The following is a 27,945-nucleotide window of genomic DNA, read 5'->3' as shown; positions in this document are numbered from 1 at the left end:
GTTTGCTGCATCAAATTTGCCGGAGTGAGTATTTTTAGAACACGTTCACTAACGTCGATGTCACTGGCTGGTACATGCTCTAATTTACAGTTTGGATTTGGGAGTGAAATGTCAAGTTTCAAATCTCGCTCTGACTCTGCCATTTAAGATTCACTGCATTATTGCCACAGCAACATAATTGAATGTGTGAGCTCACTTTAACACAGACAGAATTAATTGAACTACTTATATATATATATATATATATATATATATATATATATATATATATATATATATATATATGTATAAAACACATATATATGTATGTTCTGGTTGTCACTGATTCACAGATGGGAACTTAAAAAAGGGTGTGTGACAGCTCATTCTCTTAAGCTTTCGACTGGTTTTTATATTTTCATATATACATCATTATGCACCTCAGCAGCTTCCGTCCTTTACCAAATCTCACACACCACTTCTCCCTATTTGGGTTGTTAAACTTGGTCATTTCCCGTCCCCTCTCATCGAACAAGGCAATTTTGCTCTTTTCTCCCTCGGCTCTTCCTTCGGCAGAGTCCAACTACCAAACAAACAGCCTGAGTCATCATTCACCCTACCTCGGGGCCCAGAGAGCGCGCACGCACACACACGCACCAAATCCAGCCACCCACCCATTATTCCCTCTGTCTTACACCCCATCCCCATGAAGGTGACAGAGCAGGCCTCCTGGCAGGCAGCAGCATTTAGAGTGATGGCTGAGACTGGAAGTGGACATAGATGGATTTGCATGGACAGGGCGCCGTGAGGCTGATGGATGGGTGCAAGCGGCAAGGGGCTGAGGATGGGTTTCAAAAGGGGGTTTATTTGCAGCTACATGGGTCTTAGACAGATTCTGTAGTCAGTGTATCTGTCGAATCCACGACTGGAGAATCTGATTTGAGAAAATTGTGAGGTGCATGCTGATGATGCAGAGTGTTTTTTGTGTAAGGGTGGAAAATGCCATTGATATCAATGGGTTTTAGAGTCCGGCTTGTAAAGACATGCTCGTTACGTTAATTGGAGATTCTTAATTGGCCGTAGGTGTGAGTGTGAATGTGGATAGTCGTCTGCCCAGGGTGTACCCCGCCCCTCGCCCAATGACAGCTGGCATAGACTCCAGCCTCCCAAGATATTTTATGTTTATATCTTCTTCTAATTTAAGTCTGCTGTGGCTGCACTCAGTCCTTATCTGAATACGAGTCTGATAACCATCACCACTGCCATTAGGGTTACATTATGATATCTGATATTACATTAGGAACCAATACGAAGCAATGAACAATCAAAGCCATTTTATTATAAGCAAAGTCAACCCTGCAGTGCTCACATGAGGTGTGTGACTACATAGCTTGTTACTATTCTGTTCATCACCACATAAAGCCCACACTAATGGTTCGATTGGCCGGCCAGATCTTTGCCAGGGCATAATCACTTCCCAGCAGAGTGACTCCATACTCCTTAGTCTAGCTCATTTTGTGGGCTACATCTAATTCTAGAAATGTTACATGTTTGTTCTGCATAACTGTAGAAAAGGCACTATGCCGACGCTTTATCTCCATTCTCCCTATTAGATTCTAACAGTCCACTTCAATGGACTGCTCATACTGCTCAACAGTGTGAACACGTAATATTTCTATACTTCAAACTTTTAAGCAAGCTCTCCTAAGAACTGTAGACATAGAATAAACTGGTGAAACCTTAACAAGCCTCTATAGCTAAGAGCAACCTGAGGAAAAGTGCCAAGCTTATTGCTAGCATTTTTTTAATCTTTATTTATATGTTCTACTGTTAAAGGTATTTAGGGACAATGAACATGGATCATGAATCATACCAAAGGGCTCGTCCGGGATTTGAACCCAGGACCTCTCGCACCCGAAGCAAGAATCATACCCCTAGACCAACGAGCCCTTGTTGGTGTGCTTTCTTCCACAATGTTTCCAATTTTCTAATACATGGCAGGCTTACAAGTTGGTACCCACTGAGTGAAACAGTTTCTTCTTCTTTTCTTCTTACACTTAGATAGACTTTTTTGATACATAAGGAAAATTGCTTGGTCACAGTTGCTCAGTTGCGCATAAAAACGAAAAACTAAAATATATAGTTTATATAATAGTATAAGCAAAAATATACAATATGTACAAATCTACAAGAAATAGATATTGAAGAAAATGTATTTTGTTACTTAAGGGACAATGAATACATGAATGAATGAATACACCAACTTCAAAACGCATAGGAAATATCCTTATTGTGGCAGTAGATGAAAAGTGAGGGGCTGAATGAAGCTCCCTGAAAGCAATGACCATCTGTACAGAACTGGATTAGTGAAGAGTCTGATGAATGACAACTCAGGTGGCGGTGTTTGATTAAAAGTCAGCGTATTACCGAATCCAGCTAGAGTTAATCAATAGGTAATCGATAGTTTCTAAACATTTTACTTAAAAACTAAAATGTCTGCCCCATGGTGGCGCTAGAGGGAAAAGTCGAGGGATCCTCCTATACAGACTATGAATACCTGGAAGCTATTTATAGCTGATCTTCTGACATGAGGCAGAGAAGTGGACTGACCAGACAACTCAGATTTACTGCAGCTGTATTCTTTGATTTAATCAGCCACTGCCTCCTGAAAGGGGATGTGTGTGTTGAAGGGTTAAAGTACAAGACAGATTGGAGCAAGAGTGAAGTGGTAATTAATTTAAAAGGTTTTTATCAGTGTCAGTTATAAAACAGCATTCTCTTGTCTAGTAATATCAAGCTAAACAATAAATCATGCACTGTACTGTATGTGTGTTCTGCAGCAGTGGGGAGATGCTGACAGGACAGAGGCTCTGCCAGTCAAAGTCCCACCAGGACTCGGTCCTGTCTGCCCTCAACCAGCAGAGGACGGACGGCCTGCTGTGCGACGTCACCCTGGTTGCTGGTGAACAAAAGTTCCACGCCCACAAAGCTGTCCTTGCAGCCTGCAGCGATTACTTCAGGGTGAGTCCCGGACATAGTTCTTAGACTGATACAAAGGGTAAGACGCTTTATAAGAGACAAATTGGAAAAATGGAACAATTTACAGTCTTTAATCTTTCTGAGAATTTATTATTATTATTTTTTGAGCTTTTTATCCCGTGTGCACCGATTTTATCCTGTGTGCACCGACGGCACAAAAACACAAGGCACTGACTGACAGCTACTCTGCTGGATTAAGTCCTTGTGTTTGCTTTCAGGTGTTCTCTTGCCAAATATTCAGTCTGCTTCTAGTTAAGCCACACAGGTAGCTTTAGGTAGATTCATGCTGTCAGACAGCCAGACAGGAGATTTCCTGAGATTTGCCACATGGGGAAAAAAAGTGTACCGATGAGATCTGATTTAGGATGAGAAGTCAGAAATGAATCCCTCTTGAAAATGAGAGACAGATTAAACTTGTCCAAGTTGTGCAGGGATTATTCCTCCTGTGCGTAGGTTATTTTTACTTCCCTCCTCTGAGAGTCGAGTTGGGGCGAGTCCCACTCCTCTCCTGCTTTTGTCCGCCCTCTTCACATTTGATCTCCTTTCTTGGTAGTGGTTTTTAAACGCCGCTCTTTCAAGTCCCAGCTGAGCCTAGAGATGTTGTTGTTCCAGCACTCGCGTTATTAGATCAGCCTGTTACAGTAAGCAAGAAAAACTCGCTCCTGTTCCTCTGTAGCGACTTAACGACATTATCTTCATTTTGTCATTGGACTGCTCTATCTCTGGGTTTCATTTAGTTCATTCATTCAGGGAGATGGAGGTGCCTTGTGTGGGGACGGCAACTGTGGCTCTTTTCCTCACGCTCACAGACAGATTATAACACATTATCTAGTCCAGCGGACATGAGTGATTGTAATGAAATACCTGACCAAGCGTGAGTTGTTTACCTGGGACTTGTCCTAAATGTGTCACCTGCCTCCTCTGCTCCCATCACGTTACCAAGCTATCTGCCTGGACAGCTCAGGGAGATTATTCTCACCAGCACGACTCACCAACCTCAATGATTGTGTCTAGGGACACACACTGAATTATTTTTTTTTTTAGCATCACATCTGCATGCCCTGTAGTCAGGACAGTTGTCGTATCAACTGTTATTGTTCTAAATTTATATATTACAATCTGCACTACACAGAAATCTGTCTATTGCTTTGACCCAGGGAGGTCAAAGTCATTTTAGTTCGGAGGCCACATTGAGCCCAATTTAGAAGAATAGAACAGAATGCCCTCTATTGTTATCATACAGTGTACAACGAGACTGGAGAGCTTCTCCTTTTTAGTTAAAAAAAACACAAGTACTGTATATACAAATTAGTGAAAATAATGTATTATTTACAAAGATTTAAAAGAATATTAAAAATATATAAAAATTATAATATGTATATTGTTTTTTCAAGCAAGCTTTTTATAGCAGCAATTTATATTTTATAATTTTGTAGGTGCCTGGCAGGGGTTACCATGATCAAGAAGGCGATTCACCCAGAGGGAAGCTCAGCCATTGCACTCCAGGTCATGCTAACCCTTGCAGATTCCCCAAATGTGGGAATCTCCACTACATTCATTATTACACAGGATGAGATGTTACAATCCCTTGTGCCAAGATCTGACTTCTAAATTCATTTAGAAGCCCAGTCCAACTGAAAAACTCACCAGCAGGCTAGCAGTCAGCTAGCAACGAACAAGAAGACACTAGCTAACTAGCCTAGCTAACAGCAGTAGGTAGTATGCGGCACATCATTGGGGTTTTAGTTAAGTTAGACTCATGACACCTCAAGAAGGTGTCATGAGTTAGTTCCAGCGTCCTGGAGTCACACTCCCCATCAATGCTGCCACCACACAACCGTGTGACTTCAACCAAGAGATTAGCTTAGCTCTACTACTAACTACCAAAACGTCTTAGCTAGTCTTACCTTAAGCATGCTCCCCAGCTAGGATGTTTCCTCCTTAGCCACAGCCACTCACTTGCTCACTCTGCTGCCAGGGTCATGTTCTTTACTGCGACCCTCTGTTCTCTCCCGTGAATGCCCAGCTCGCACAGGAGAGCAATAACATAATTTAATATCAAGCGGTTCGGACGGATAAGATAATAGCATAGCAACGACAACTCCATTTGTTTAAAGATTAGGAGTAAATAAGGAGATGTTAAACTATCCTTCATAAAAAAAAGGAAAATTATAAAGAATACTAAGTGCAATTTGGGCACAGTGCTGTCTGTCTGTTTGCCATCTGTGCTTAAGCCACTCAGTGGTAATAATGCTACTTTAAAATGTACTATACTTACTTCAGTCCACATGATTTACAGCTGTGTCATCTGACATAGCTTGATGTGATAAGATGGTCTACTGCAGAGCAGTCCCCGAGGGGTTAGTGGTGTGTAGGGATTTTCACACTGTAATGATCTGTTACTAATTAAGATTTCTACATCTTCCTTCCAGGTATTAACAGGCACAGTGTTTTATGATTTAATGGGTAGTTATTTGCAGTGTATTGAACTGGTCTTGAAGGCACTGTTTGCCTGTGGTCACGACTTTCGCTTATCATGTATTTATAGTTGAGTTATCCAGGTTTATTTATACTTACAGCTTTGCACGAGCCTTGAATTTAAGTCAAGTTATTCAGTCCAAAACTCAAAGAGCAGGCCCGTTGTCTGACATGGTATGTGGCATTTCAACACAGACATTTGTAAGCTCCAAATGACAAAAGAGAATAATGAGGGCATAATGAATCTAGATTATAAAAGAATGTGGCAGGGTCTTGTTTCATAGGTGGAATATTTGCAAACAAAGAAAATATGGTTGTCAAGAATTAAATATTACTATGTACTAACAATGTACATTAACTCTTAATTTAACTCTTAAGTATTAAAAGTGTAAAAGTTTTAGAAGTGTATAAACTGTGAAAGCCAGAATAAAAGGAGATGCCGTTCCCATGAAGATGCCATTAACTCAAATCACATGAACAGCACTCAGTCAGTCACGTGAACACTGATCTTGGTTTCCCCCTCTTCTCTACTCACGTTGCGCGCCTTAAATAAGAGTTCAATGTTATTCAAGATTAACAAATGAAACCTCTAAACGCTTTGAAAGACCGAGTCAGCTTTGATGGGAACGAACAGGATAAGCCGAGGATGAGTTCAGCGACCTTTTCGCGTTAGCGGCTCCACGCGAACACAGCAGAGTTTTATCAGGAGAACAAGTGGTGTCTTTGAACCGTAACGTGTTTAGATGATTTGGAAGCGGCCTCACAGTTTTTTGACACAGAGCGAGGCATAAAAGAGGAAAATATCCGCACTCTTTGTAAACTTATTTCTTGGCACGATAAGACACGTCTAATTTGAAGATTAAAAAATACTTTTGTAGCTTCATCCAAAGTCGCTGGTTTACACTTTGGTCTGGGCAAAGCATAGCAGCTGAGATTTGTGTTCAACAGCTTTGAGAGAAGTATTAAAATGACATGCTATTAGAGTGAACTTGGAATACCAGGGTGTATAACATACTCCTTAACAGGTGAGCATCAGGTCTTTAACCATACCTGTATTCAAAGATAATCTGCAGTTTTTCACCATTATTTGTACGATGGGTCAGTGTTTTATTAAAGGATTTTGGTGCTCTCATGAACAAAAACAGAAACGAAACACCCACAAGTCAAAAGTACAGATCATATGGTAAAAAAAGAAAGAAAAACATGCCCCTGAACATCAGCCATAACATTAAAACCACTGACAGCAGAAGCAAATAACCATCTTGTGACAATAAAATGCTCTGCTGGGAAACCTTCGAATAAATAGACAAAAAAACATGAAAGTTGTTCACCTCCAAATTCACTAGATCCCAAACTGATCAAGTATCTCTGGGATGCACTGGAACAAGCCTGATCCAGAGAGACCCTTCCCCTCAACCCATAGCACCCAAAGTCCCCCATTATCAACGATCTGTTGCCACAGGACCACCCTCAGAAGACCCGTGACCATTCTCTGTTTTGGATACACAAGGAATACACTATATTAAGAAGGTGGTCATAATGTTGTGCCTGATGGGGGTACGTCATTGTTTTAGAGTAAGATACAAAAACATTTTTCTGACGAACCAAACTTAATCTCAGACCCTAGGAGAAAGCCCGGTGTTCGTCCCAGACGTGGATACAGCCTCTCTGTGAAATAATAATTCACTAGGTATGTGTCACGAGTCCTCTCCGCTATGATCACGCCAAGGCAGACGCACATAAATTTTGGCGGCAGGTCAGGCCAACTGCCGCGCTGCACCCTCCACTGCAGCGTCAGTGTGGCGTGAAAGCGCTGCAGTGAGTTTGTCCCTGTGGCTCAACATGTCTCCGCGCTGGATCCATATCCCAAGTTAGAGGAGCAATCCGTCACCACCGATGCTCCCTGGGCTCCTACGTCAAGGTCAGGAGTATTTATGCTGGAGGAGGACTCAATCTACCCATTCACGCGTAAACCCGCCGACAAGAAAGCAAACATGGGAAGTGCAGTGTGCTTTTTACTCTCAGCATGTGTCTCTGTCCAATTTTCTGTATTTTACACTTGTGCACACATTGACCACAACTCAGCCACCATCACACCCCAGGTTTAGCCACAGGCCCTCTTGTGCTCAGTGGACCGGTAGATTTTTAATTAGCACGGCGGTGAATCAACAACAAGGCTGAGCTCTGAGCAGAGATGTGCCCGCCTTGGTTAAAACTCAGCGGGGCCTCAAGTCGACCCAGTCGCACACGTAACTCGCAAAGGAGTTATATTTACCAGCGGAGTGGGGGTCGGCGCCTGGTTAAAGTTCATGTGTGCTGTGAATCAGAGAGAACTGGATGAGTTTTAGGAGAAACGAATGTCGTTTTCGTGACAGGAGGCGATGCTGTGATAACCGGCCCGCCTTAGGGCTCTCCGTCTCTCAGTGGAGATACTGCTGCTGCTGCTGCTGCTGTGGTTAGAAAAAAAAAAGAAGATCCTTGCAAGTTAGCAAGATCGCTATCCTGAGGCGATGAAACTGTGGGGAAAGATACTGTCCACAGCAGCTGGAGTTTCTTTTCAAAAGCAATTTATGGTTATGCTGTTTGTCCCGTTACAGCCCAGAAGACAAATATAAACAACAGACATGAAGATGACATAACCCAGTCTTCATGGCCTGCATTTACCCACTCCCGCCTGAATGCATCATGATGTTAATTCTGTACATATTGATTACACTGTTTTCTATTGTATTTTACAAGATAATACCTATTTTTATATTTTAATTTAATCTAATCTTATTATATCTGTCTTTTTAGTTGTGTTTTTTAAGAGTCTGTCTTTTATGTGTAATTACGCTACTGGGATCAAGTAATTTCCCTCGTGGATCATTAATGTTATATTCAATCATCGTAGCAGCTAACCCACCCGTAACAGAACTACTTTATTTACATTCAGTATGAAACTGTCTCATAACCGGCATCAGATACATCTTCTATTTGTATCACGATTAGATTCTGCATTAAGCCGGCCTCAAACAGATGGGTCCCTTCGTATGAGCTGGGTTCTGCTCAAGGTTTCTTCCCACCAAGGTGGCAGCTACGACATTTTACAAAAGCATGACATATTACATAGACACCTGAGGCAAGGAATCAAATTAAAAACATTTCCATAAAATTGTCCAGTAAACCATTCATTAGTATCTAATTCCCATAGCTGGTGAAGTTATTTGTTGTTACTGTAATAGTCTCTCATAACTTTCTTAAAACGTGCCTTGTGGGGTAAATTGGTGATTGTACCAGGTAACATATTCATATTCAACACTGTGATGGCCCTGTACATTGCAGATCTACGTAGAGCGTCTGTCCTGGGGTTTTGTTTAGCAGTAGTGTGTCTATGTAGATCTCTCATACATTATTTGAGAGTATAAACAGTCAGGTTGCTTACTGTAACATGCCAACCTTTCTTCCGCTCTGAGCCATGAGAGACTGGCATGCACTCTGTCTGTACTCGGCCACACACCCACTGGACAGTGCAGCTCTGGTCTAGCAGCTTTATTCTGATCTATTTGTAGCTTGGACAGATGCTTTTTGGCTGCACCTGACCAGAAGGCAGAGCAGTAATTAAGGTAGTAATCAGAGTGTGATAAAACTAATGCCTGTGCCTTAATCTTGAGACAGTCTGTATTGTTTTGATGCTATATAAATACATTTGAATTGGAAGTGAATTGAATTACCGTTCTTCGTCCCGTAGCGAAACGACAGGCAGTAGAAGAGATCTTCATCGTGGCCACATCTGACCCCTCCTCTCTCTCCCTCTCCTCACCCCTGCGCTCTGCTTGTTGACCCTGATCAATGGCTCTGTCATCCTCTCATGGCGTGACACCGGTCGATAGCTTTGATTAGCGAGCAGCAAGCTGGACTCACGCACAGCGGGGCCGGGCGGCAGACGCTGCGTCCGCCGCTTTGATTTCACATGGAGGGCTGCGTGCGTGCGGCCGTGCACGCGCGCGTGTGCGCGACAGGACAGGAAGAAAGACGGAGAGGTGCAACAGAAAGTACTGATTGTGCTATTTATTTCCGCTGACCTCCAGGGCCAAGGCAGGCGAATCAATACGGAGAGGCTCTAGGATGTTCTGTATGACAGGTTTTGATTAACTCTGATGTTGTTTTTCCAGCGAGCACACATAGGAACCTCTTTTTCCAGTCTAATATTGTTATAACAACCCTCAGGTATTATTATATGAGGACTCCACAGAGTCAGCGATGAAGTACTGGAGAAACAAAGCTTGATTGGTTTCGGTGTGTTGTCGGTTATATTTCCTAATGCAGGGTCGCATACTTGCCCCCAGTGTGTTTGTCTTTAATCAAAAATAGAAAATACCGAGTAAAATATCCATGATGTTCCCTCGGCTGATCTCCCATGTTTTCCACTATGTGTCATCAGGCCATGTTCAGCTTGTGCATGGTGGAGAGCGAGGCGGACGAAGTGACTCTGCAAGGAGTGACCAGCGTCGGACTGAAGCACGCTTTAGACTTCGCCTACACTGGACAGGTGAGCATGACAGCTGAACAGACAAAAAAAAAAAAAATGTGTTGTGTGCAGAGACTAAATCTGTGGGAAGTCACTCTAGTATTGGGAGACGGTAGCCAGAAAGCACTTAGCTGCAAGACGTCTGTGTTGTTTAATTCCCCACACCGGAAAATGTTAAACTACAGCAACACAGAGAGACGTAACTACACAAAACCACAGATTATGCTGAAATATGTTCGAAGAGTTGGCTACGTTGTAAAAGTTTTCTCCTACTAAAGTAAATGTTACAAATAAATGTTGGATCAGAAGCAGAATTTTTCTTAAAATGCAGGTTGAGTCCTTGTACCAATGCAAACGATGCATTGAACTATCCTGGGGCTCAGCAGTACTGAGTCCTCTGACCTAATAAGCACTTTCTGAAGAGAGGACACCTGGCTGTTTCATTTGGATGCCATGGCTCCCTCAGCTATCCAGCCACCCCAGCCGCTAATTATCAACCCGTCCTGCAATGCCACACCTCATCGCACATGACCTGTGTTACAAAATTCACATTTTCGACACCAAGCATGTATAGTACGAGTACAAGCAGCTCTCAGTAACTAGTGTTGCACTGAGTATGGTGCACAGTCTCGGCAAACATGGGCAAATGTGGGTTTACAGTGGGGCTGTGTGGGCTTATCAAACCCACATTAATTGGGGCCTAATATTAGGATGACCAGGCGTCCTCTTTTTGAGGCCTAAAAATGTGTCAAGTACTTATTAAAAGTAAGTAGTAAAAGTACTTACATAAGAAATCAGGGGTTCCTTCCCACATGGACGGATTTAGATTTGAAAGTCTAATAGCAGAGGGGATAAAAGATCTGGAATAACAATTTGTTTTCCTAGATTAGCTTTAAAACGCCTTCCTGAGGACGTAAGCTGAAAGTTTGCAGCTAGGATGTGGTCATGTTGCGCGTTAATACCGCTAGCGTTCTTGACACGTTTACATAGAATCTCTGTGGGGGAAAAAAATGCCTGCAGACAGCGCAAAAGCAAAACAAATAGCTGTAATTTTTATTTATTATTAACAAATTTTAGTTATTTTCCCATTGTTTTTACCTTTACACTTGGGCACTCGGTGCATTCCTACTTAGCACACCCTGCTAAGCTAACCGCATGTGTTTCCAGCTGGGGAAATCCAACAAACAAAACAAACAAACTCAGCTTTTCATAGCATAGCACATGCACATCTATGTGCTAATAAGCTAACATATCAGTCAATATGCTAAGCTAATGTACGCCGTGGTTACTATACAGCAGTGCCAAATATGCCACGAAAAAAAATGGATTTTGCAGATTTCCTCTTTAATCTCAGCAGCATAAGCTTCTGGTGCAGGATGAATGTGTTAAGCAGGACTGTGCGGGTGCTTAAACAGATTTTTACGATGAACTGGTCACATCTTTTACTGCTGATATTCAACCGCTGAACATTATTCTGGGACCCAAGCAAGACATGGGTTTATACCCACATCTGTGAGTATTATATTTCCACGCTGAAGCTGCGAGGCAGTCATGTGAGTGACGTCACTGCGTGCTCTCCTCACCCCATCTACCAATAATGTGATCACATTTAATACCTTCCTTGACCTTTTTAGCACCAATGACTCTAGCTCCTATAAGCAGCCTAGCGGCTTATTTCCTATACTGAGAGGCCAGGAACTTTGTAATTATTCCTAATTTTATTTCCAGAGTGGAAATGAGCAAAGAGTGAGTTGGTTAGGCTGCGTAAGTAGGTCAACAGCAGGCTCGCAAGCCGCCCTGCTTTGGTTGGCTCAGCTCCTGTCTGCCCAGAGGAGATGATAGCAGATGAGATGAGGGCACCGTAAATAATGACCTACTAAAAATCCTTCAGCCACATGTCACAGGCCAGCAGTGTGAGTGAAGAGACGCGCTGTCGCAGGATGCTCCCAGACTAACGTCGCTGGGAAATTTCCTGCATCCCCAGGACCGTGCATCAGCTGAATGTGCGAAGTGGACTGAGCCTACATGGGTCAGATCCTGAGGCGGACGACGCATTTGCTCTGCCCTACGAGCGTCTTCTCTTTATTTTATTTCATCTCCTCCTCGCAAGTAGGGAGCACAGCAAATGTCGGTTTATACAAGAGCCCATTGTACTCCCACACTGAAACAGGCACGGTGTTATAAAACTGACTTCTGCTGCGCTGAAGGCTGAAGTGCTCTAAGTGTAGTGGGCCTCCGGAGTGAAGAGGAGAGCATGATATGAAATGCGTTCAGTTATTACAGTCATTATTTCGGCTTGCCGTCTTTTGCCACCGCCGCCTGGCGGGTCGCCGATCGAGTCAAAGAAGAGAACGCGGCGTTTGATGCTTCTAACGTCTCAGCTCACAGTCGTCTCATAGAAGCTGATTGGGATCGAGTTTTCTGAGATTGGGAGAATTTTGATTGTGATTGGTGATCAAAGATCGCAGCATTTCTGTTCTCTGTCAAGTCCCGAACAGATCCCAGTAACTGAAGTCAACAACCACTTGTTATTCCTCTCCATCTTAATATGTTTTAAGCTTATGAAGGCAATAGATGGTGTGGGTGGTTAACTGGACTGCTGCCCAGGCCTGGCAGGAAACCATACTGTGATAAATGGGAACGTGCAGATGCAGCTAATTGCAGGGAATGAAACAAAATACTTATCAGAAAGGCTTGCTGGGAAATTTTTCTAAGTGGCTCTATGCAGTTTAATGGAAAAATATCTTGCCATTCTAAGCAAACGCTCTGATGGATACACATGAACCGTTCACATGAATCCTAGAGTGGTCAACTAATGCGAGTATCTAAATGGAAGCATCCATACAAATGCTGCCTAAAATGTTTTTTTTTTTCCTTCATCACTTAGAATGACTGGACAAACAAGCGACGGTAGAAAGTGGCACATTTGCATTCACATCTGCTCCGTTTTCAAATTCATAAATAATAAGTAGGCTTCGGCAAAAAAAACAAACAAAAAAAACAAAACAATGATACTCATGAGTGCTGCTAAACAATGTTCAGCCCACTGCTCTATCAACAGTGGAGAGGCAAGGGAGGCAAATGATGAAGTCATTTTTCTCACTTTCACTACTGATGCAGTCACGGTTCTGTGGCTATGTAGGGCAGTGCTGCTGAACGGATTACCAAAGATTGGTTCCTGCCTTTTTAAAAATCAAACTGTATTTGGGAAAAGGCGAGTCCATGCTGTGAGAGGCAACGCGGGGCACGTTTAGTCTGATTGGGGTATTATTCCACTGATTAATGGATATTTAATTCCGCGGTCCTGTTAGTGTGCTGCTCCAACACTACCTGGCTCCGCTACCTGACAGCGCAGAAGTAAGAACCGGCTGTGTTTCAGAGATTTATATTACACACGGGTAGGAAATATGGAGGAAACAGAAGGACGCGCTGAGCAGATAGTTTTCAGTTCATTCAGCTAAACAGGAAGCATTTTGGCAGAACTGGAGCTGTATTCATTTCTTGAGCTGTGTTGCTGTGCAGCACAGTTCCGGTCTGTAAAGGCTCTAAAGACAAAGTGTGCACTGTTCTGATTTGCAGACACATAAAGTACATACACTACCGGACAAAGGTTTTATAATTATCCAATATTTCTTTCTTTGCAGTTTAATGTCTCATTTTACCCTGAAATGAAAGCATAGACAAAATAAACAAAAAAATCATGGAATCAGTTTATAACCCAGAATATGTTCTAAACTTTCGACTCTTTAAAATAACCATCTTTGGCTGAACATTTTTGTGACGTTCTTTCTTTCTAAAATGGTGAGAGTTCTTCCTAATTTTGTCGCAGAAGTTCCCAGAAATGTGTGTCACTTGTAGGGTGCTTTGATTTCACTCTTCTGTCCAGTTCATCACAAACCAGCTCCATGGGGTTAAAGTCCAGAGACTGGGCCGTGGTCCACTCCCATGTTTTCAAGCTTTCCGTCTTGTTTTTATCCTGAGGTAGTTCTGGTAGAGCTTGGACTGAAGTTTTGGGTCATTATCTTGCTGTAGGATGAAGCTCTGACCAACTATACCAGAGGACACTTCTAAAACTTTTGACTGGTAGTGTATAGACATGCATACTAATTTAACATTGCCATATTATTCAGTCTGTCTGCTGTAAATTATTGCAAGTAAATGTGAAAATTACAAAAACTCGTGTTAGCTTGTTCAGCGTAACTGAAACTTGACTGCAGTGTAACTGGACCTCGGGGAGGGCCGATAAAAAGAGAGAAAGAAACTTAATGACCTTGTTTTTATTTGTGTGGTCAGATTCTGCTGGAGCCGGCGGTGATCCAGGACGTCCTGTCTGCAGGCAGCCACCTTCAGCTGCTGGAGCTCCTCAGCCTCTGCTCGCACTACCTCATCCAGGTGCGCCACACACACAAACACACACAAACACACACACACACACACACACAAAGCTGTCCTCGTCTGTCCTTTGGCGATCTTCTTAGAAGAGTTACAGAAATAGAAGACTCATACTACAGGCTTCTCACAAAGTTCACAGATATCCTGTAATACAACTGAATCTTAAAGACATGTGTTGGTGCCATTCAGTTCCTCCATTTTCATCCTGTCTAGACTAATTTAAATCTCCGACAACAAAAACCAAATGGATCAAGATTTTCTTTAAGGTGTAAGTGACCCAGATTTTTTTATTTTTTTTTTAAATGATTAAACCATGACTATTATGAAAGAGAGGGAAGGGACACGCTAGGCCGGAATACAAGTGTACACATTCTGTTTTTTTAAGCAGCGTGTCCTGCTTTGTTATGAACGAGGATTCACCGTTAATTTACCTAGAGATTATTTTGATGTTTTCGCAGGTTAAAGGGTCAGGATTTCTTGTTGACATAAAGTCTGCGATGTGCGTTGCATGGGATCCTCCTTTTCTCCACAAAACCAGTGAATAGTAGTAGTGTAAAGGAACAGGTGAAAATATTGAGAAATATACTTAGTAGCTTTCCCATCTTGAAGATTTGAACCCGTCCCAAGTTTGTGCGCTGTAAACGGTGCGCAGCTCGAGTCAGACGAGAGTTAGGACTGGAAACAAAACGTTGCAAATTCAGTCTGGACAGCTCACCTAAAGCTCACTTATTGATAAATTACAATTTATAATTTCTCATATAATCACCACAAAGTGAACTGTGAAAAGGCAAGTTTAAAGTTAAAAGTTGTCAACTTGTCTTTGAATAGATGGTCAGAAAATATATGCTGTGATTAGACTACCTGTTACCCTCTGCTATCTTTACGCTAAGCGTCATGTAGCGTCATGTTTTGTGTACGGACATGAGTCTTTTCGTCTATCTACTTGCTGTCATTCTTCAGTCCTCTGCAGTAATCCATAATGAACTGCAAAACCTCTGCAGCAAGGTTAGCGGTCAGAGTCAGTTAGAGGACTCTCTCACAGTCAGTGTGTTGCTCTCGGGGATTTATGCTTGTCATCTAGTGCAGGACGCCCAAGTCCAGATCTCCTCAAGAAGTGGGCCACCCGGCTGCGTGTTTCATACATTCTATCACAAGAACAAAAGCAGAAGTCAGCTGACTGTCCTCTGGATACATATCCAGGCTGCCGATAAAAACAAATCGGGTTGAGGCTTTCTGCAGAGGAGAAATAATCCCAGCTGTTTGATACTCTTACCGAATATATTCCCTAAAATTTGGGCATTTTGCAGTGGGTTTAAGTCGCTTAATCATCACTTAATCATTATCTACTCTCCTACTAGATATACACTACTATTTAATCTTATACATGTGATGGTGGCTTCCAATCCTCTGCAGCTCCACTGTAATCTTTTTATACTGCGCTCCACCATTCAAGTCTTTACAGTTACATCACAATGCTAAACGTAGCTCTAATGTGCCACCTGGTGGATGTGAAAGACTCACCACTCTTGGTTTTCTATTGAAGACCAGACCAAAACTCATTATAACAGAAAACTGACTGAATTGGCTTTACGTTGTGAATTTTACTACGTACTAACACACTAAACTCAACACAGTTGTCATATGAACCTACTGCTATTTTTGCTATTCGCAAGAACAGCAGCATTGATTTTCTGAGGCACTTCAGCAGTGGATTGAAAATCAGCCTGTTGCCTCAGCCACTGAGTGTCACTCAGTATCAGCTTGATAGGAGAAGTAAATAACATCCAACATCTTGTGAAAATGCAATGCTCTGCTGGGAAACGTTTGGACCTGGCATTTATGTGGATGATACTTAGACATGTAATACCCACCTAGACCAGACTAGACACCCCCATACCCAGGGCAATGACACTCCATGAAGGCATATGCACAAAAATGGCTTAGGAACAACAACAACAACAACAAAAATTCCAAATTCGCTACATTCCAAACTGATCAAGTATCTGTTGGATACTCTGGAACAAGCCAAATCCACTGATCCCTGCAACCCATAGGACGCAAAGGTCCCCACTAATAACATCCTGTTGTTATTTGGATACTTAGCATCGAATTTTAAAATTTAAACATTTTATTCTTGTTTTCATTCCAACGTTTCAACATAGGTAAAATCTAATGATCCATGATGATGTGAAATAGTCGATTTCCTGGCATGCTCTTAAAGACAGCCAGAAGATGGCAGTCTTATTCCATTCCTGACCATTTTCTTTCTTTTTTTTTTCTCTCTGTCTCCATATATGACATCTGCATTGTTGTCATGACACCGAGATCTTCTTATAATTAATGTATACATACCAAAGACTTATACACAGTGTGCGTCGGCGATGAGTGTTTATCCTTTTTTTTTTAATTTTGACAAACTGCACACAAAAGAGCCGCAAGCACAAAAGAAGACTAAATTGAATATTACATAAGGACATTTCCAACTAAATATAGCTGCTAACAAAATAACACCTCGCACAAACCGGCGAGAGCAGGTCGAGCTAGTCTTCTCATCAAACTGAGGATTCGGGTGACATGTGTTCGCAAGTTGGTCACAATTTATGCGCGGTGGACATACATTGAGCGGACAGACCCCATCCTCATTGGTCACCGCGGCGTAATTTAAGGTTCACATGATCTGTCAGCTGACTCTGAAGCCGTGCCCGTGCGTCCGTCCCTCCCTCAGGAGCTGAGCAGCGTGAACTACCTGGAGCTGTACCGCGTGGCTGACCTGTTCCACCTCCCCGCCTTAGAGGAGGCCGTGGTGGGATTCCTGGTGGAGCATCTGTCGGAGCTGAGCCAGAGCCGACAGGACGAGGCCTTGCAGCTGCCCTATCGCCTCCTCAGGGAGGTGCTGAAGAGCGATCGTCTCACCTCCCTGAGTGAAGAGGAGATATGGAAGGTACGGCGGGTGCAATGTGTAATGTGTGTGTGTGTAACCGTGGGTTCTGCATGGGATGCAGTGTTAAGCTGTTAAACCGTTCTGTTATGAAAATATTTTGATGGGAATTAAAGTGAGAAACAACCACCTCTGCTCGTAAAGTTGAACAAATGGCACCTTGGCACCAAACTAATCTCTACATACAGTAGAACACACACACACACACGCACACACACACACACACACACACGCGGATGGATGACGCAAACAGAGCAGTACGCAAGAAATTAAACACTGCCATCTGCATCTCATATACTGTTTGTTTATATTAATGAGGATATGTGCGAGGAAGGACTCCTCGTGACTGTGCGCGCTGCAGAGTGATAGACGTGCACTCGTGCAGGCGTGTGTGTGTGTGATGAACTGCCGGGATTGTGGAGTGAAGCGGCAGCGCGGGGTGGGGACTTGCCGTTTTGACTGTTCATTTGCACCAATCAGCCCCCTCCGCCCCCTCCCGCACACCCACCCACCCACCCACCCCCGCGCTTCTCACTCCCTCTCTCGCTTTCTTTCTTTCTTTCTTTCTTTCTTTCTCTCTCCCCTTCTCCTCTCTGATTAGGCCCACCGCGGCTCCATCAGGGCCCCAATCCCCCAGCTGTCACTCGGCCGCCCGTCTGATTGAAAACAATCAGGCCTCTGATGGCACAATTACCCTGACCCTTTAGCCAGCCGCCGCCGCCATAATCAGCCTCTGATTAGGCTGCTTTGGGCCTCCTTCACTTCGCCCAGAAGGTTAATTTGGGCATCAGACGGAAGCGAACGGCAAGCGGGGGCCGCCGTCCGAAAGGGTGGGGGCCATGGGGGGGGGGTGCCGGGGTGCACGCCAATACCGGACTGATATAGCTTGGCCGTCAATCATCGTCACTCAGAGTTTTCTTAGAGTCTCTCACGCTCTGGAAATCACATTTTCTCTGCTTTGTTTTTTCCCCTCCCTCTCTCTTTCTCTCTTTTCTTTTCTCGCCATCTTTTGCTCTGCCTTTCCGTAGCTTCCCCTCACGCGCGCGCACGCACGCACACACACACAGTGCACTCACACATACACGCACACACACACACACACTTTCTTTTGGAAAGGAGGGAGAAGGAGTTGATTTATTCTGTGCCCCGAGGAAGTTGTGTGATGCAGCGTGACCTTCACAGTCAGCTGCCGTGGCACGCACACACACACTCACACACACACACACACACACGCACACACACTGTCACTTCAGAGCGATGAGGAGGAGAGAGGTGGGGTGAGGGATAGAGGAACGGGAGGAAGAGACAGGAGAGTGGCACAGACACCACAAAGAAGACGGCGGCCTGACTCGCACGTTTGCCGCGCGTTCACACCTTTAGAAATAAAGGGAAGCACCTCTTCTTTTTTTATTATTGTGCAAAGATAGCGCACACACCATGTGCATGCAGTATGTGTGCATGCATCACACACCAGATCCTGCGTTATTATTATTATTATTATCATTTCAGTTGGGACGCTGTTAATTCGTTCTTGGTCGTGTTTGACGCGGCTTGTGCCCAATAAAACTTGCCTCCAGTTCGCCGGGATAAGTTCTCAGTCTCTGCACACGCCGCATTAAAAACCACTCGGTTTTCCCAGATAATGGTATCAGTGATCTCCAGTCATCTCGCCCACATTCGCACCTCGTCGCAGCTAAATAACCTTCCACCGCTCTCAAGTTCAATTAAATCCCTTCCACGCTACCCGGGTCCGCCGGCATTAAACAAAGGAGTGTGCCTGTGGATATTTACAGTCTGTATATTGAATGCTGCTGATTAATAAATGCTAAGTGTGTGTGTGTGTGTGTGCGCCTGTGTGTGTGTGTTGGCAGCTATATACTGTATGTGGCTGCAGTCCCTCAATCTTGCTGCAACACCCTATAGGTGTCTAGGAAAGTAATTCTGATTAGAAGTCCTTCAACAGTTTTTATTACTCCCATCTTTTTTTTGTTTTTGTTTTTCCTTGCCTACTAATACTGCTTCTCCCTCCACACCCATTATCCCTTCCTCCTATTCCTCTTTCTTTTCGCTTTCAACAGACCAGGGTGGCAAGTCTTTAGTTTAAAGAAAAAAAAAAGTCAACAAGAGTTTATTTCCTAGATTATACATTAAAAGAGAAAACACGTATCGAGTTTAAGATGATGCACTTTAAACCATCATGTTTTTGGTAGAACAGTGATTTTACAGTTATCTAGCGGTGCATTAAAGTTGAATTAGCCGTTCCACCGGTAATAGCAAACAACAAGATGATAAATATTTTAGTCGGCCTCTTTTTTTGGTAAAGAGCTGCTTAGTTAGAGCGAAGTGGCAACAGCATGTCGCGCTAAATTTGCTTCCTTATTGTGAATGACTGAATGAATACAGTCCATAACTGTTCTCTTTGGCTCTTCTTTGCTCAGCTGGTCGTTCTGTGGTTGGAACACGACTGTCGCTACCAGTACACCGAAGACCTCCTCCAGCACGTCCGCTACGGCTTGATGGAGGTCGCCACCCTCCATCACCTCGCCAGGAGCCACCCTCTGGTGCAGTCCAGCCCCACCGCTGCCGCCCTGGTGGATGAGGCCCTCGACTACCACCACGCCACCTTCGCCCAGCCCCTCCGGCAGTCGGCGCGCACCAGGCCCCGCTTCCAGTCCCTCACCCTTTACATAGTCGGCGGGCGGAAGCGGGAGGTGAGCCGGGTCCGGGAGCTGCGCTACTTCAACCCGGCCGCGCAGGATCACGTGCGCGTGGCGGGAGGGTCGAACTGGAGCGAGCTGGCGCCCATGCCCACGGGGCGCAGCCACCACTGCGTGGCCGTGATGGGGAATTTCTTATTCGTCGTGGGCGGCGAGGTGGAGCACGCCACTGGGAGGACGTGTGCGGTAAGGACTGCTTGTAGATATGACCCCAGGGGAAACCGGTGGACTGAGATTGCGCCCATGAAGGCGTGCAGGGAACACTTTGTCCTGGGAGCGCTGGGTCAGTACCTGTACGCAGTGGGTGGCAGGAATGAGCTGAGGCAGGTGCTGCCCTCTGTGGAGCGCTACTGCCCCAAGAGGAACAAATGGATGTTTGTCCAGCCCTTCGACCGGTCACTGTCCTGCCACGCCGGCTGTGTGGCTGACGATCTGCTCTGGATCTCAGGTATACCCTCAAAAATGAACTTTATTTCCATTCTACAGTGGTACAGTGGTTAGCAACCACATCTCTGTACTTGCATGCTCTCCCTCTATCTGCGTGGTTTTTCTCCTGTGCTTCAGCTTCTTCTCACAGTCCAAAGACACACATGTGAGGCCAACTGATGATTCTAAATAGGCCCAAGGTGTGAATGTGAGCACGAATGAGCCTTTGTCTCTTTGTGTTGGCCCGGTAATGAACTGGCAGCCTGTCCAAGCTGCACCCCACCTTTTCCCCAGTGACTGCTGGGACAGACTCCAGCCCCCCGTGCGACCTTTTCGAGGGCAAGGAAAACGAATATTTTGTGTAAAATTTTGTACAAAAATGTGCCACTGAGAAATGTTTTGTTTTTTCTTACAGGAGGGGTGACAAACACTGCTCAGTACCAAAATCGGTTGATGGTCTACGACCCGGAACAGGTGAATATGAAGCGATCAGATACAGTATTTCTTAGCGTTGAATGACACAAATTATAAAATATATATTTAAAACTGGTTAAGACAATCTGTTCCACATAAACACATAAACGTATCTTAAACTATCATACAACTCCACAGTTCTCTTCTGTTCTTTGTAGTTTTTCACTTTTAACTTTTCTGGTTTTATGGCCTTCAGTTTAACTGTTTCACCCTTTGTGCTTTCATTAACTGTTTCCAATAGCAGCAAACAGCTTTACAAAATCTGATGAACCAACAGCAAACTACCTGCTCAAGTAGACTGTGAAGCACAAGGTTGCATTTAACAAACAAAAAGCTTCATTTTCTTCCAAGAGTAGACTGTGCACCAAAACAGATAGAGGTGGAACAACACTCCAAATGAGTGTCCATGTTGCTCTGGGTCTTCTGCATGTGTACAGGCAGCTGTCATGTTTAAAGTCACAGTGCGTCAGTGTTTACATGTTAAAAAGACACACAAATCAGCCACAACATTAAAACCACTGACAGTAGAAGTAAATAACATCGACCTTGTACAATATTCTGCTCTGAAACTTTTGCATGGATGTTACTTAGACATGTACTTAAACGTGAAGAACAGCACAATGTGTTGACCTGGCCTCCAAATTCACTAGGTCCTGAACCGATCAAGTATCTGTGGGGTGCACTGGAACAAGCCTGATCCACAGAGGCCCCAAAGGCCCCCACTAACAACACATTCTCTGATGAGCCACAACTGTTTTGGAGGCACAAGGGAGACCTACGTAATATTAGGAAGGCGGTCATAATGTTACGACTTATCGGTGTAGATTAAAATGTACGATTGCTTCTTGAAGAGGCAGATCTGCAGCAGCACGCAGCACAAGTCTTCCAGGTCGTTCAGTGTTGTTGAGACCGTAAAGCCCCGTGAAATGTACCGTCACGTTGGGCTCTGCCTAACATTTAATATTACATCTGCGTTTCAATTTGATCAAATCATTATCGTGAAGTGATGCTTCAAGTGATGTGTGTACTTTTGAAAGAAAAACTCCCCCTAAACCATCAGTGTAACAATAGTTTTTTGTTGTTGTTGTTGCCTTTTTTTTTTTATTTAAAGAAAATGATTGCAGGCCTTATGTTCACTGTGATGGATTACACAACAGGCAGGTGTCAAGAGTTTGTTAATTGATTTTCACACCATATGGAAACTAATGGGGGAAAAAAAAAAGGAAAACTACATAGAAAAACTCAAAATACTACAACAGCAAAAGTACTGCGGCTCAGATTTTTAGTTAATAGCCCGCGCTGAATGGTCACGTAAAAACGCACCTCGTGATGTTCCCCCCCATCAGCGCATCGCAATGCGTGAGACAGATTTTAAATTAAATATCGCGCACCACGTAGGAATGTAGTGAGCCTCACTTTGTGTTTGTGTATGCATATGAGGCAGCTGCTAAGGAGGCTCAGCGAGGCTTTATATAGTAGTATGGCGGTAGTCCGTGTGTATATGTGTAAGGTGCACATCCATATGGGTCTGTGTTTGTACATGTCTGCGTGGAAACGGGGGAGCGAGGAGCGTCTCATTTGTATTCACCATGAATCTACATTCACCTGCCAGAGCAACAGCAACCCCCCACCCACTCTACCCTCAACAGATGGCCACCCGTCAGCTCCCAGCAGACACACACACACACACACACTCACACACACACACACACTCTCATTCTCTGCCTCAATCAAGCACACACACTGACACAAAATAAGCTTCGACACACTTAGTGAAATGAGCAGGGATCCTCTGTGTAAAATGGAGTGGCTGAAACATATGATTAGAAATAGGGAGGGAAGTCATTAGTATAAACCAGAGCTCCAGTGTCACGTTATTTATCTAGCGCTGAGCATACATCAATTACCCATGCATGGATATGCTTAAATATTAATCTCCTTATTCGTCCTCCTTCTCTTTCCACCCTCTCCGTTTCTCCTTCCCTCCCTCTTTGTACTACATCTCTAATTTTCTACCTTCTTTCATTCCGTCTGTCCACCTCCTCCTCCTCCTCCTCCTCTTCAGGACCAGTGGTTGGCCCGCAGTCCCATGATGCAGAGGCGCGTGTACCACGTGATGGCGGCGGTGAGGAGGCAGCTCTACGTGCTCGGCGGGAACGACTTGGATTACAACAACGACCGCATCCTGGTCCGCCACATCGACTCCTACAACATGGACCTGGACACGTGGACGCGCTGCTCCTTCAGCCTCCTCACAGGTGGGCAAAGTAATGACGTCACTGCACTTGTCAACTTTTCAAAGTTCCGGCTGTGATTACACGAGCCGCGGCGAATGAGTAATTTCGACCGACTCACTCCGATCATTAGATGGGATGATTGATACGACCCTTGTGCCTGTATACGGAGCTCAGTTAGCTTCGCATAAGACTGCACTGTACCATGTTTGCCTGGCAACTTCTCGCTGACTCCAGAAATATCCTGTTGCGTAATCGCCCATAAAATTGGAATTTTGCTCATTTTGACCTGGATTTTAGTCAGGATTAAACAAACCAGATATACACCGACCAGCCACAACATTAAAACTACTTACAGGTGAAGTGTTCTGCTGGGAAATGTTTGGACCTGGCATTCGCGTGGATGTTACTTAGACATGCACCACCCACCTACACCAGAGCAATGACGGTCCTTGATGGCAGCATCCATCCCCAGCCGGATGCAGCCTGACACAGGCAAGATCAGGTTATCCCTGCATCTGCAGTCTGAGTGCTTGAGCTAAGCTAACGGTTTCCCGGTTGTAGCTTCACAAATGCGGTGCAGACGCGATGGTAGCATCAGTCATCTCATCTGATGTGCAAGAAAAGTGGAAAAGAGTATTTTCCAACACTGCTCTGTCGATAAATCACCAACCGGAACAGCCGCATGAAAGAAGGCCTTGTCGTTCCTTATTGAGACATTGAGACACTACACAATCTGTTAGAGGGAGTGGGGAAGCAACAAAAAGGGATGACTATCATCACCCCATGTGGTCACACTCCACTATGTGAATTCTGGGGAATGGAGTGTATAATGTAGCTGAGCAACAAAGGTGCAACTGCTCCCCTAGAGCTGATGTATTTTAAAGTAAATGTGTTGAAAAACACCACTTGAAAATGTCGCTTTCGTTTCATTACTCAGATGGCTCACCGCTTCCCCATTTGTGTCATTTATTAATACGGCCGCATATAAGTAAAGTCTCTACCACTCGACATGTGCTGCATTTATGAGCTAAATATCTTTCTGTCAGGAATTAACTGAAAACAGAGCTGGAAAAGCAAGTGGCCACAAACATGAGCCTGAATGAATCCTAATGTTGCTCTCCGCAACGTCTGCTGGGTGAACAAATGGGCAACTTTTCGCCAACACATTCGACATATATTCTGTAAACGTCAAAGCTGACAATGTAAGTTGCAGGTTTCTCTGTCTGCCTTGTGTGGCTAAAAAAAAGAAAACAATGTTCCTGCAGGCTTAAGTAAAAGGCAGCTATAGCAGAAGGCAGTAGATCTCTTCTTTTCTGTACCAAACTAGATTCTTATTAACAGAAAGTGCAAAAGGGAGATGTCACATGGGTCTGTGTCGCCAGGGCCCCACCAATCAAATCTGTCCTACATTTGTTTCATACTTACAAGTCCCCATTATGTGCTATTTGTGTTTCATGAAAAAAAAAAAAAAAGAACAACCCGAAAGAGGCCAGTCCTCTCCTGCAGCCCCTAGTGATGGTGCAAAATTTGTTTTTTCCAGGAAAACTTAAACTTATTAAAAAAACAAAACAAAATAATTATTTATTTTTGCCAAATTACTGGCATATAGTGTGATGTGCAGAACACATCACATAATGTCAAACATTATCACAAATATTTAATTGTCCGAGGTCAGAGAAACGAGGCTTTCCACCTAGAACATTGCAATCTAATTCCAGAGATGTACAGTACATACATTTGGAAACGTAGGTTGAGTAAAACTCACATAATGACCCTCTGCTGGTTGTAAGTGGGCGGTGGGATGATGTGCAATTTAAGCGCATACTGTACGACTATACTTTGGACGCGTGGTTATGCTGTATCTTTAGTCTCCAGGGTGGTGGTGGTGGTGTTAGGGAGCGCAGCCACTCAAAAACACAATCCATCACGTCTTTACTGTAGGTGGATGCATTCATGATCTCAGGTTATGGGCTCATGTACGGTGTAGCCGCTGCTTTCCATTCCTCTTTACTCCCGTATGACTTTCTCCATTTGTTACGAGGATCTTTTCCTCCTATTATGTCTGTGAAGGTTTAAAGACAAAGTGACAGGAAGAGAGCGGGAGGTGAGTCCTAGCTCTCCGTACCCGTGAGCCCTTGCCCCGTCTCCATTTATCTCCCTCTTGGGGGGTGGGGTGGGGGGTGGGGGGACGTGGAAGTCATACCGTGGTAATGCCCTCTGCTTGGCACAGTGAAGCATCGTGTCGGCTCTGTCCTCCTCAGGTCAGAACGAGTCGGGAGTAGCTGTCCATGATGACAGGATCTACGTGGTTGGAGGATACTCCATTTGGACCAACGAGCCGCTGGCATGCATTCAGGTGAGAAGGGTAGATGGGGGATTTTACAGTTGCGACACCCATGGGTGACATGCTGCTCATATAACTCAGAAGCCCACTAACTATTATTTGCACAAAACATATTGAATCGTCAGACGACGAACCATGGCCCAGGTTCTGTTTTGATGACATAACAGTTTTTATTTACTTCAGCTTTAACTTAAAGGTGAAGATAAAATGTACAGGCATTGGAAATATCTGTCAGTGTCTAACAATATGGAAAGGTTTTGTTTAAATGGTCCCTCCAAGTGCAGTCAGGTTGATTGTGCTGTATCACGAGGTCAGCACGCATTATCTGAATTTGTCTCGTCTACATGCTCTTCCAGCTCTTGGAACAGCTGAAGTAACATCCAAGGCACTCACTCTCTGCCTCAGCGATTTGAATTGTTTGTGTAATTGGCTTCTGAAGACTGGTTCAGTTCAACGAGGCCTGTTGTGTCTTTTGAATTCCGCACAAGGCCCTGTAGCTGACCTTTACTCCACTTTATTTTTCTCGCAGATACTGTAAGCATAGAGTCACAAAGAAAAGTTGAATTTATTACTTAAAAGGCATATCTGAAAAGACAACACACTAACTTTCAGAGTTTTCCAAGTACTGGCTGAGGTACAGTATATGCAGTATCTCAGAGTTTTGTAAGAAAGGAGACATTTTCTCTTAATGTGCACTTGCTGTACTCATTGATAGCCATTACTTTTTCATTATGTTCTAAACAGCTTTTAAAAGTTTCCAGCCTGTCTAGTTAGTTAGTTAGTTTGTTAGGTAGTGCTGCTAAAGCATGTTGTCACAGTGACAATGCTAAGACGCTGATGTTTCTAAGTGTAATGTTATCATGCTAGTTTAGCATATTAACAGTCCTGCTAGCACAGTCAGGGATTATTGAATGATGCTTGAGGTGCAGTAAAATGACAATTTACCATCAAGGGAACATCCTCAAATTATTCCTTGTCCTGCCCCTGGACCATTCTCTCGTGTACGGTTCTCTTTTTGCGTACATTTTACATGAGGGGTATGCTCAGTTGATCATAAACCAAAGTATGTGAGAAACTTGAGATTTAGACTTTATGGGGCTTGAAAGTGTGAGCCACATTCCACGGCAAGCTGTCTAATAGCTGTTTTGACACTTCCCCTAAATTCGCAAGTTATCCACATGGGGTGGGATAAAGAAAACGTAAGAGGATCATCAAAATTATTTGGGAATTTCATGGCCATCCGGCCTGTAGTTATTTAGACATTTCAGCCATCCCTCCAGCTGTGTGTTAGCCTAGCCCAAACTACTCACATAACTCGCTGCCACGTTTACAACTGGTGTAAGGTAAGAAGTTCATCACGAGTGTGTCTGTCCAGTATACTGCAATGCGAATCTCCTCTCTCCAGGTGCTGGATCTGAGCGCAGAGGGGAAAGAGGAGGTTTTCTACGGACCGACACTGCCATTCGCCTCCAACGGGATAGCAACCTGTTTCCTCCCCGCTCCTTACTTCACCTGCCCAAACCTGCAGACTCTACAAGTACCCCATCACAGGATAGGTGCCGTTTAAGCCGCTGAAACGTCTGCAGCGGACAGCAAACACAACGGAACTTTACTGAATCACAAGAGCCATGTTATTCTTTCAGCTTCTACGGAACGAGCTGCTGACGAAGTAAAACGCCGCATTTGATATATTTCCCCAAAGACTGATTCATCACTTCAGTGAGGAAGTTAGGAAAACAACACCGGAATGAAGACACAGGGACAAAACGTCAATGGACGTTGTGGAACTACTCAGAAAAAAAAAAAAGACTTTACTTCTCATAACCCATGTAGAAGCTTTTTTTTTGTTTTTTAAGCTAAAAACACTTCTATTTAACCTCTATAATCACTTTAGTGGCCTAAAAAGAGAAAAAAAGAACAAGCTAACAGCGTTTTTCAAAATACATAAGACAGAAAGGCTGTTTTCTTATCGAATCGCATGTGAAAAGAAACTGATGCCAGTCCTCATCAGTGCATAAATGACCCCGTCATTTATTTATTATTTACATTTTTTTTTCTTTTTTTTTTAGTTCAAATAAGCTAAAACGTGACTTTGAAGAGAACACACTTTATGCTGTCGAACCTGTGAGCGAGTGTGAGATTTTTATGACGCTCAGGACCTCCTAAGACTGTTTATGTTCAAATGAATGTCTGGTCACTGGTCGTCGTTCTGCGAATATCTGTTTGAATACTCCGAGTACGCACCCGTATGATAGCGCAGTGTGCTGAATTTCGAAAAAACGTGCTTTGACCGAGAGAGAAAACCCGATCCCTGCACTTCCCTCGTCTGTCCAAGGCATTGTGAGAGAATATATGAAATCATTTACAGAATAAAGACGCTACATAATTAAATAGCGCTGGAATGTTCCTTC

General features: G+C 43.9%; 1 protein-coding gene and 2 non-coding genes across 3 annotated transcripts in view; 2 read left to right on the top strand and 1 right to left on the bottom strand.

The window, feature by feature from the left end:
• The window catches only part of klhl32 (kelch-like family member 32), a 29,691-nt gene extending 2,363 nt beyond the window's left edge, over positions 1–27,328 (top strand). Inside the window, exons 3-11 of the mRNA XM_047599589.1 lie at positions 2,820–3,000; positions 9,920–10,027; positions 14,300–14,398; positions 17,124–17,339; positions 19,775–20,501; positions 20,895–20,953; positions 23,019–23,211; positions 25,452–25,546; positions 26,940–27,328. Coding sequence (XP_047455545.1) covers positions 2,820–3,000; positions 9,920–10,027; positions 14,300–14,398; positions 17,124–17,339; positions 19,775–20,501; positions 20,895–20,953; positions 23,019–23,211; positions 25,452–25,546; positions 26,940–27,101 — 1,840 coding nt within the window. The 3' untranslated portion in view covers positions 27,102–27,328. The remainder of the gene's footprint in view (positions 1–2,819; positions 3,001–9,919; positions 10,028–14,299; positions 14,399–17,123; positions 17,340–19,774; positions 20,502–20,894; positions 20,954–23,018; positions 23,212–25,451; positions 25,547–26,939) is intronic.
• On the bottom strand, positions 1,857–1,928 carry trnap-cgg. Its single transcript has one exon. It is a non-coding gene; the product is annotated as a tRNA-Pro (tRNA).
• LOC125017111 lies at positions 4,451–4,611 on the top strand. Its single transcript, XR_007113813.1, has one exon. It is a non-coding gene; the product is annotated as a U1 spliceosomal RNA (small nuclear RNA).
• Positions 27,329–27,945: the final 617 nt, after the last annotated feature.

This window comes from Mugil cephalus, chromosome 11, assembly GCF_022458985.1.
Source record: "Mugil cephalus isolate CIBA_MC_2020 chromosome 11, CIBA_Mcephalus_1.1, whole genome shotgun sequence".
Taxonomy (NCBI): Eukaryota; Metazoa; Chordata; class Actinopteri; order Mugiliformes; family Mugilidae; genus Mugil; species Mugil cephalus.
This window is presented reverse-complemented; position numbering and strand designations above follow the sequence as displayed.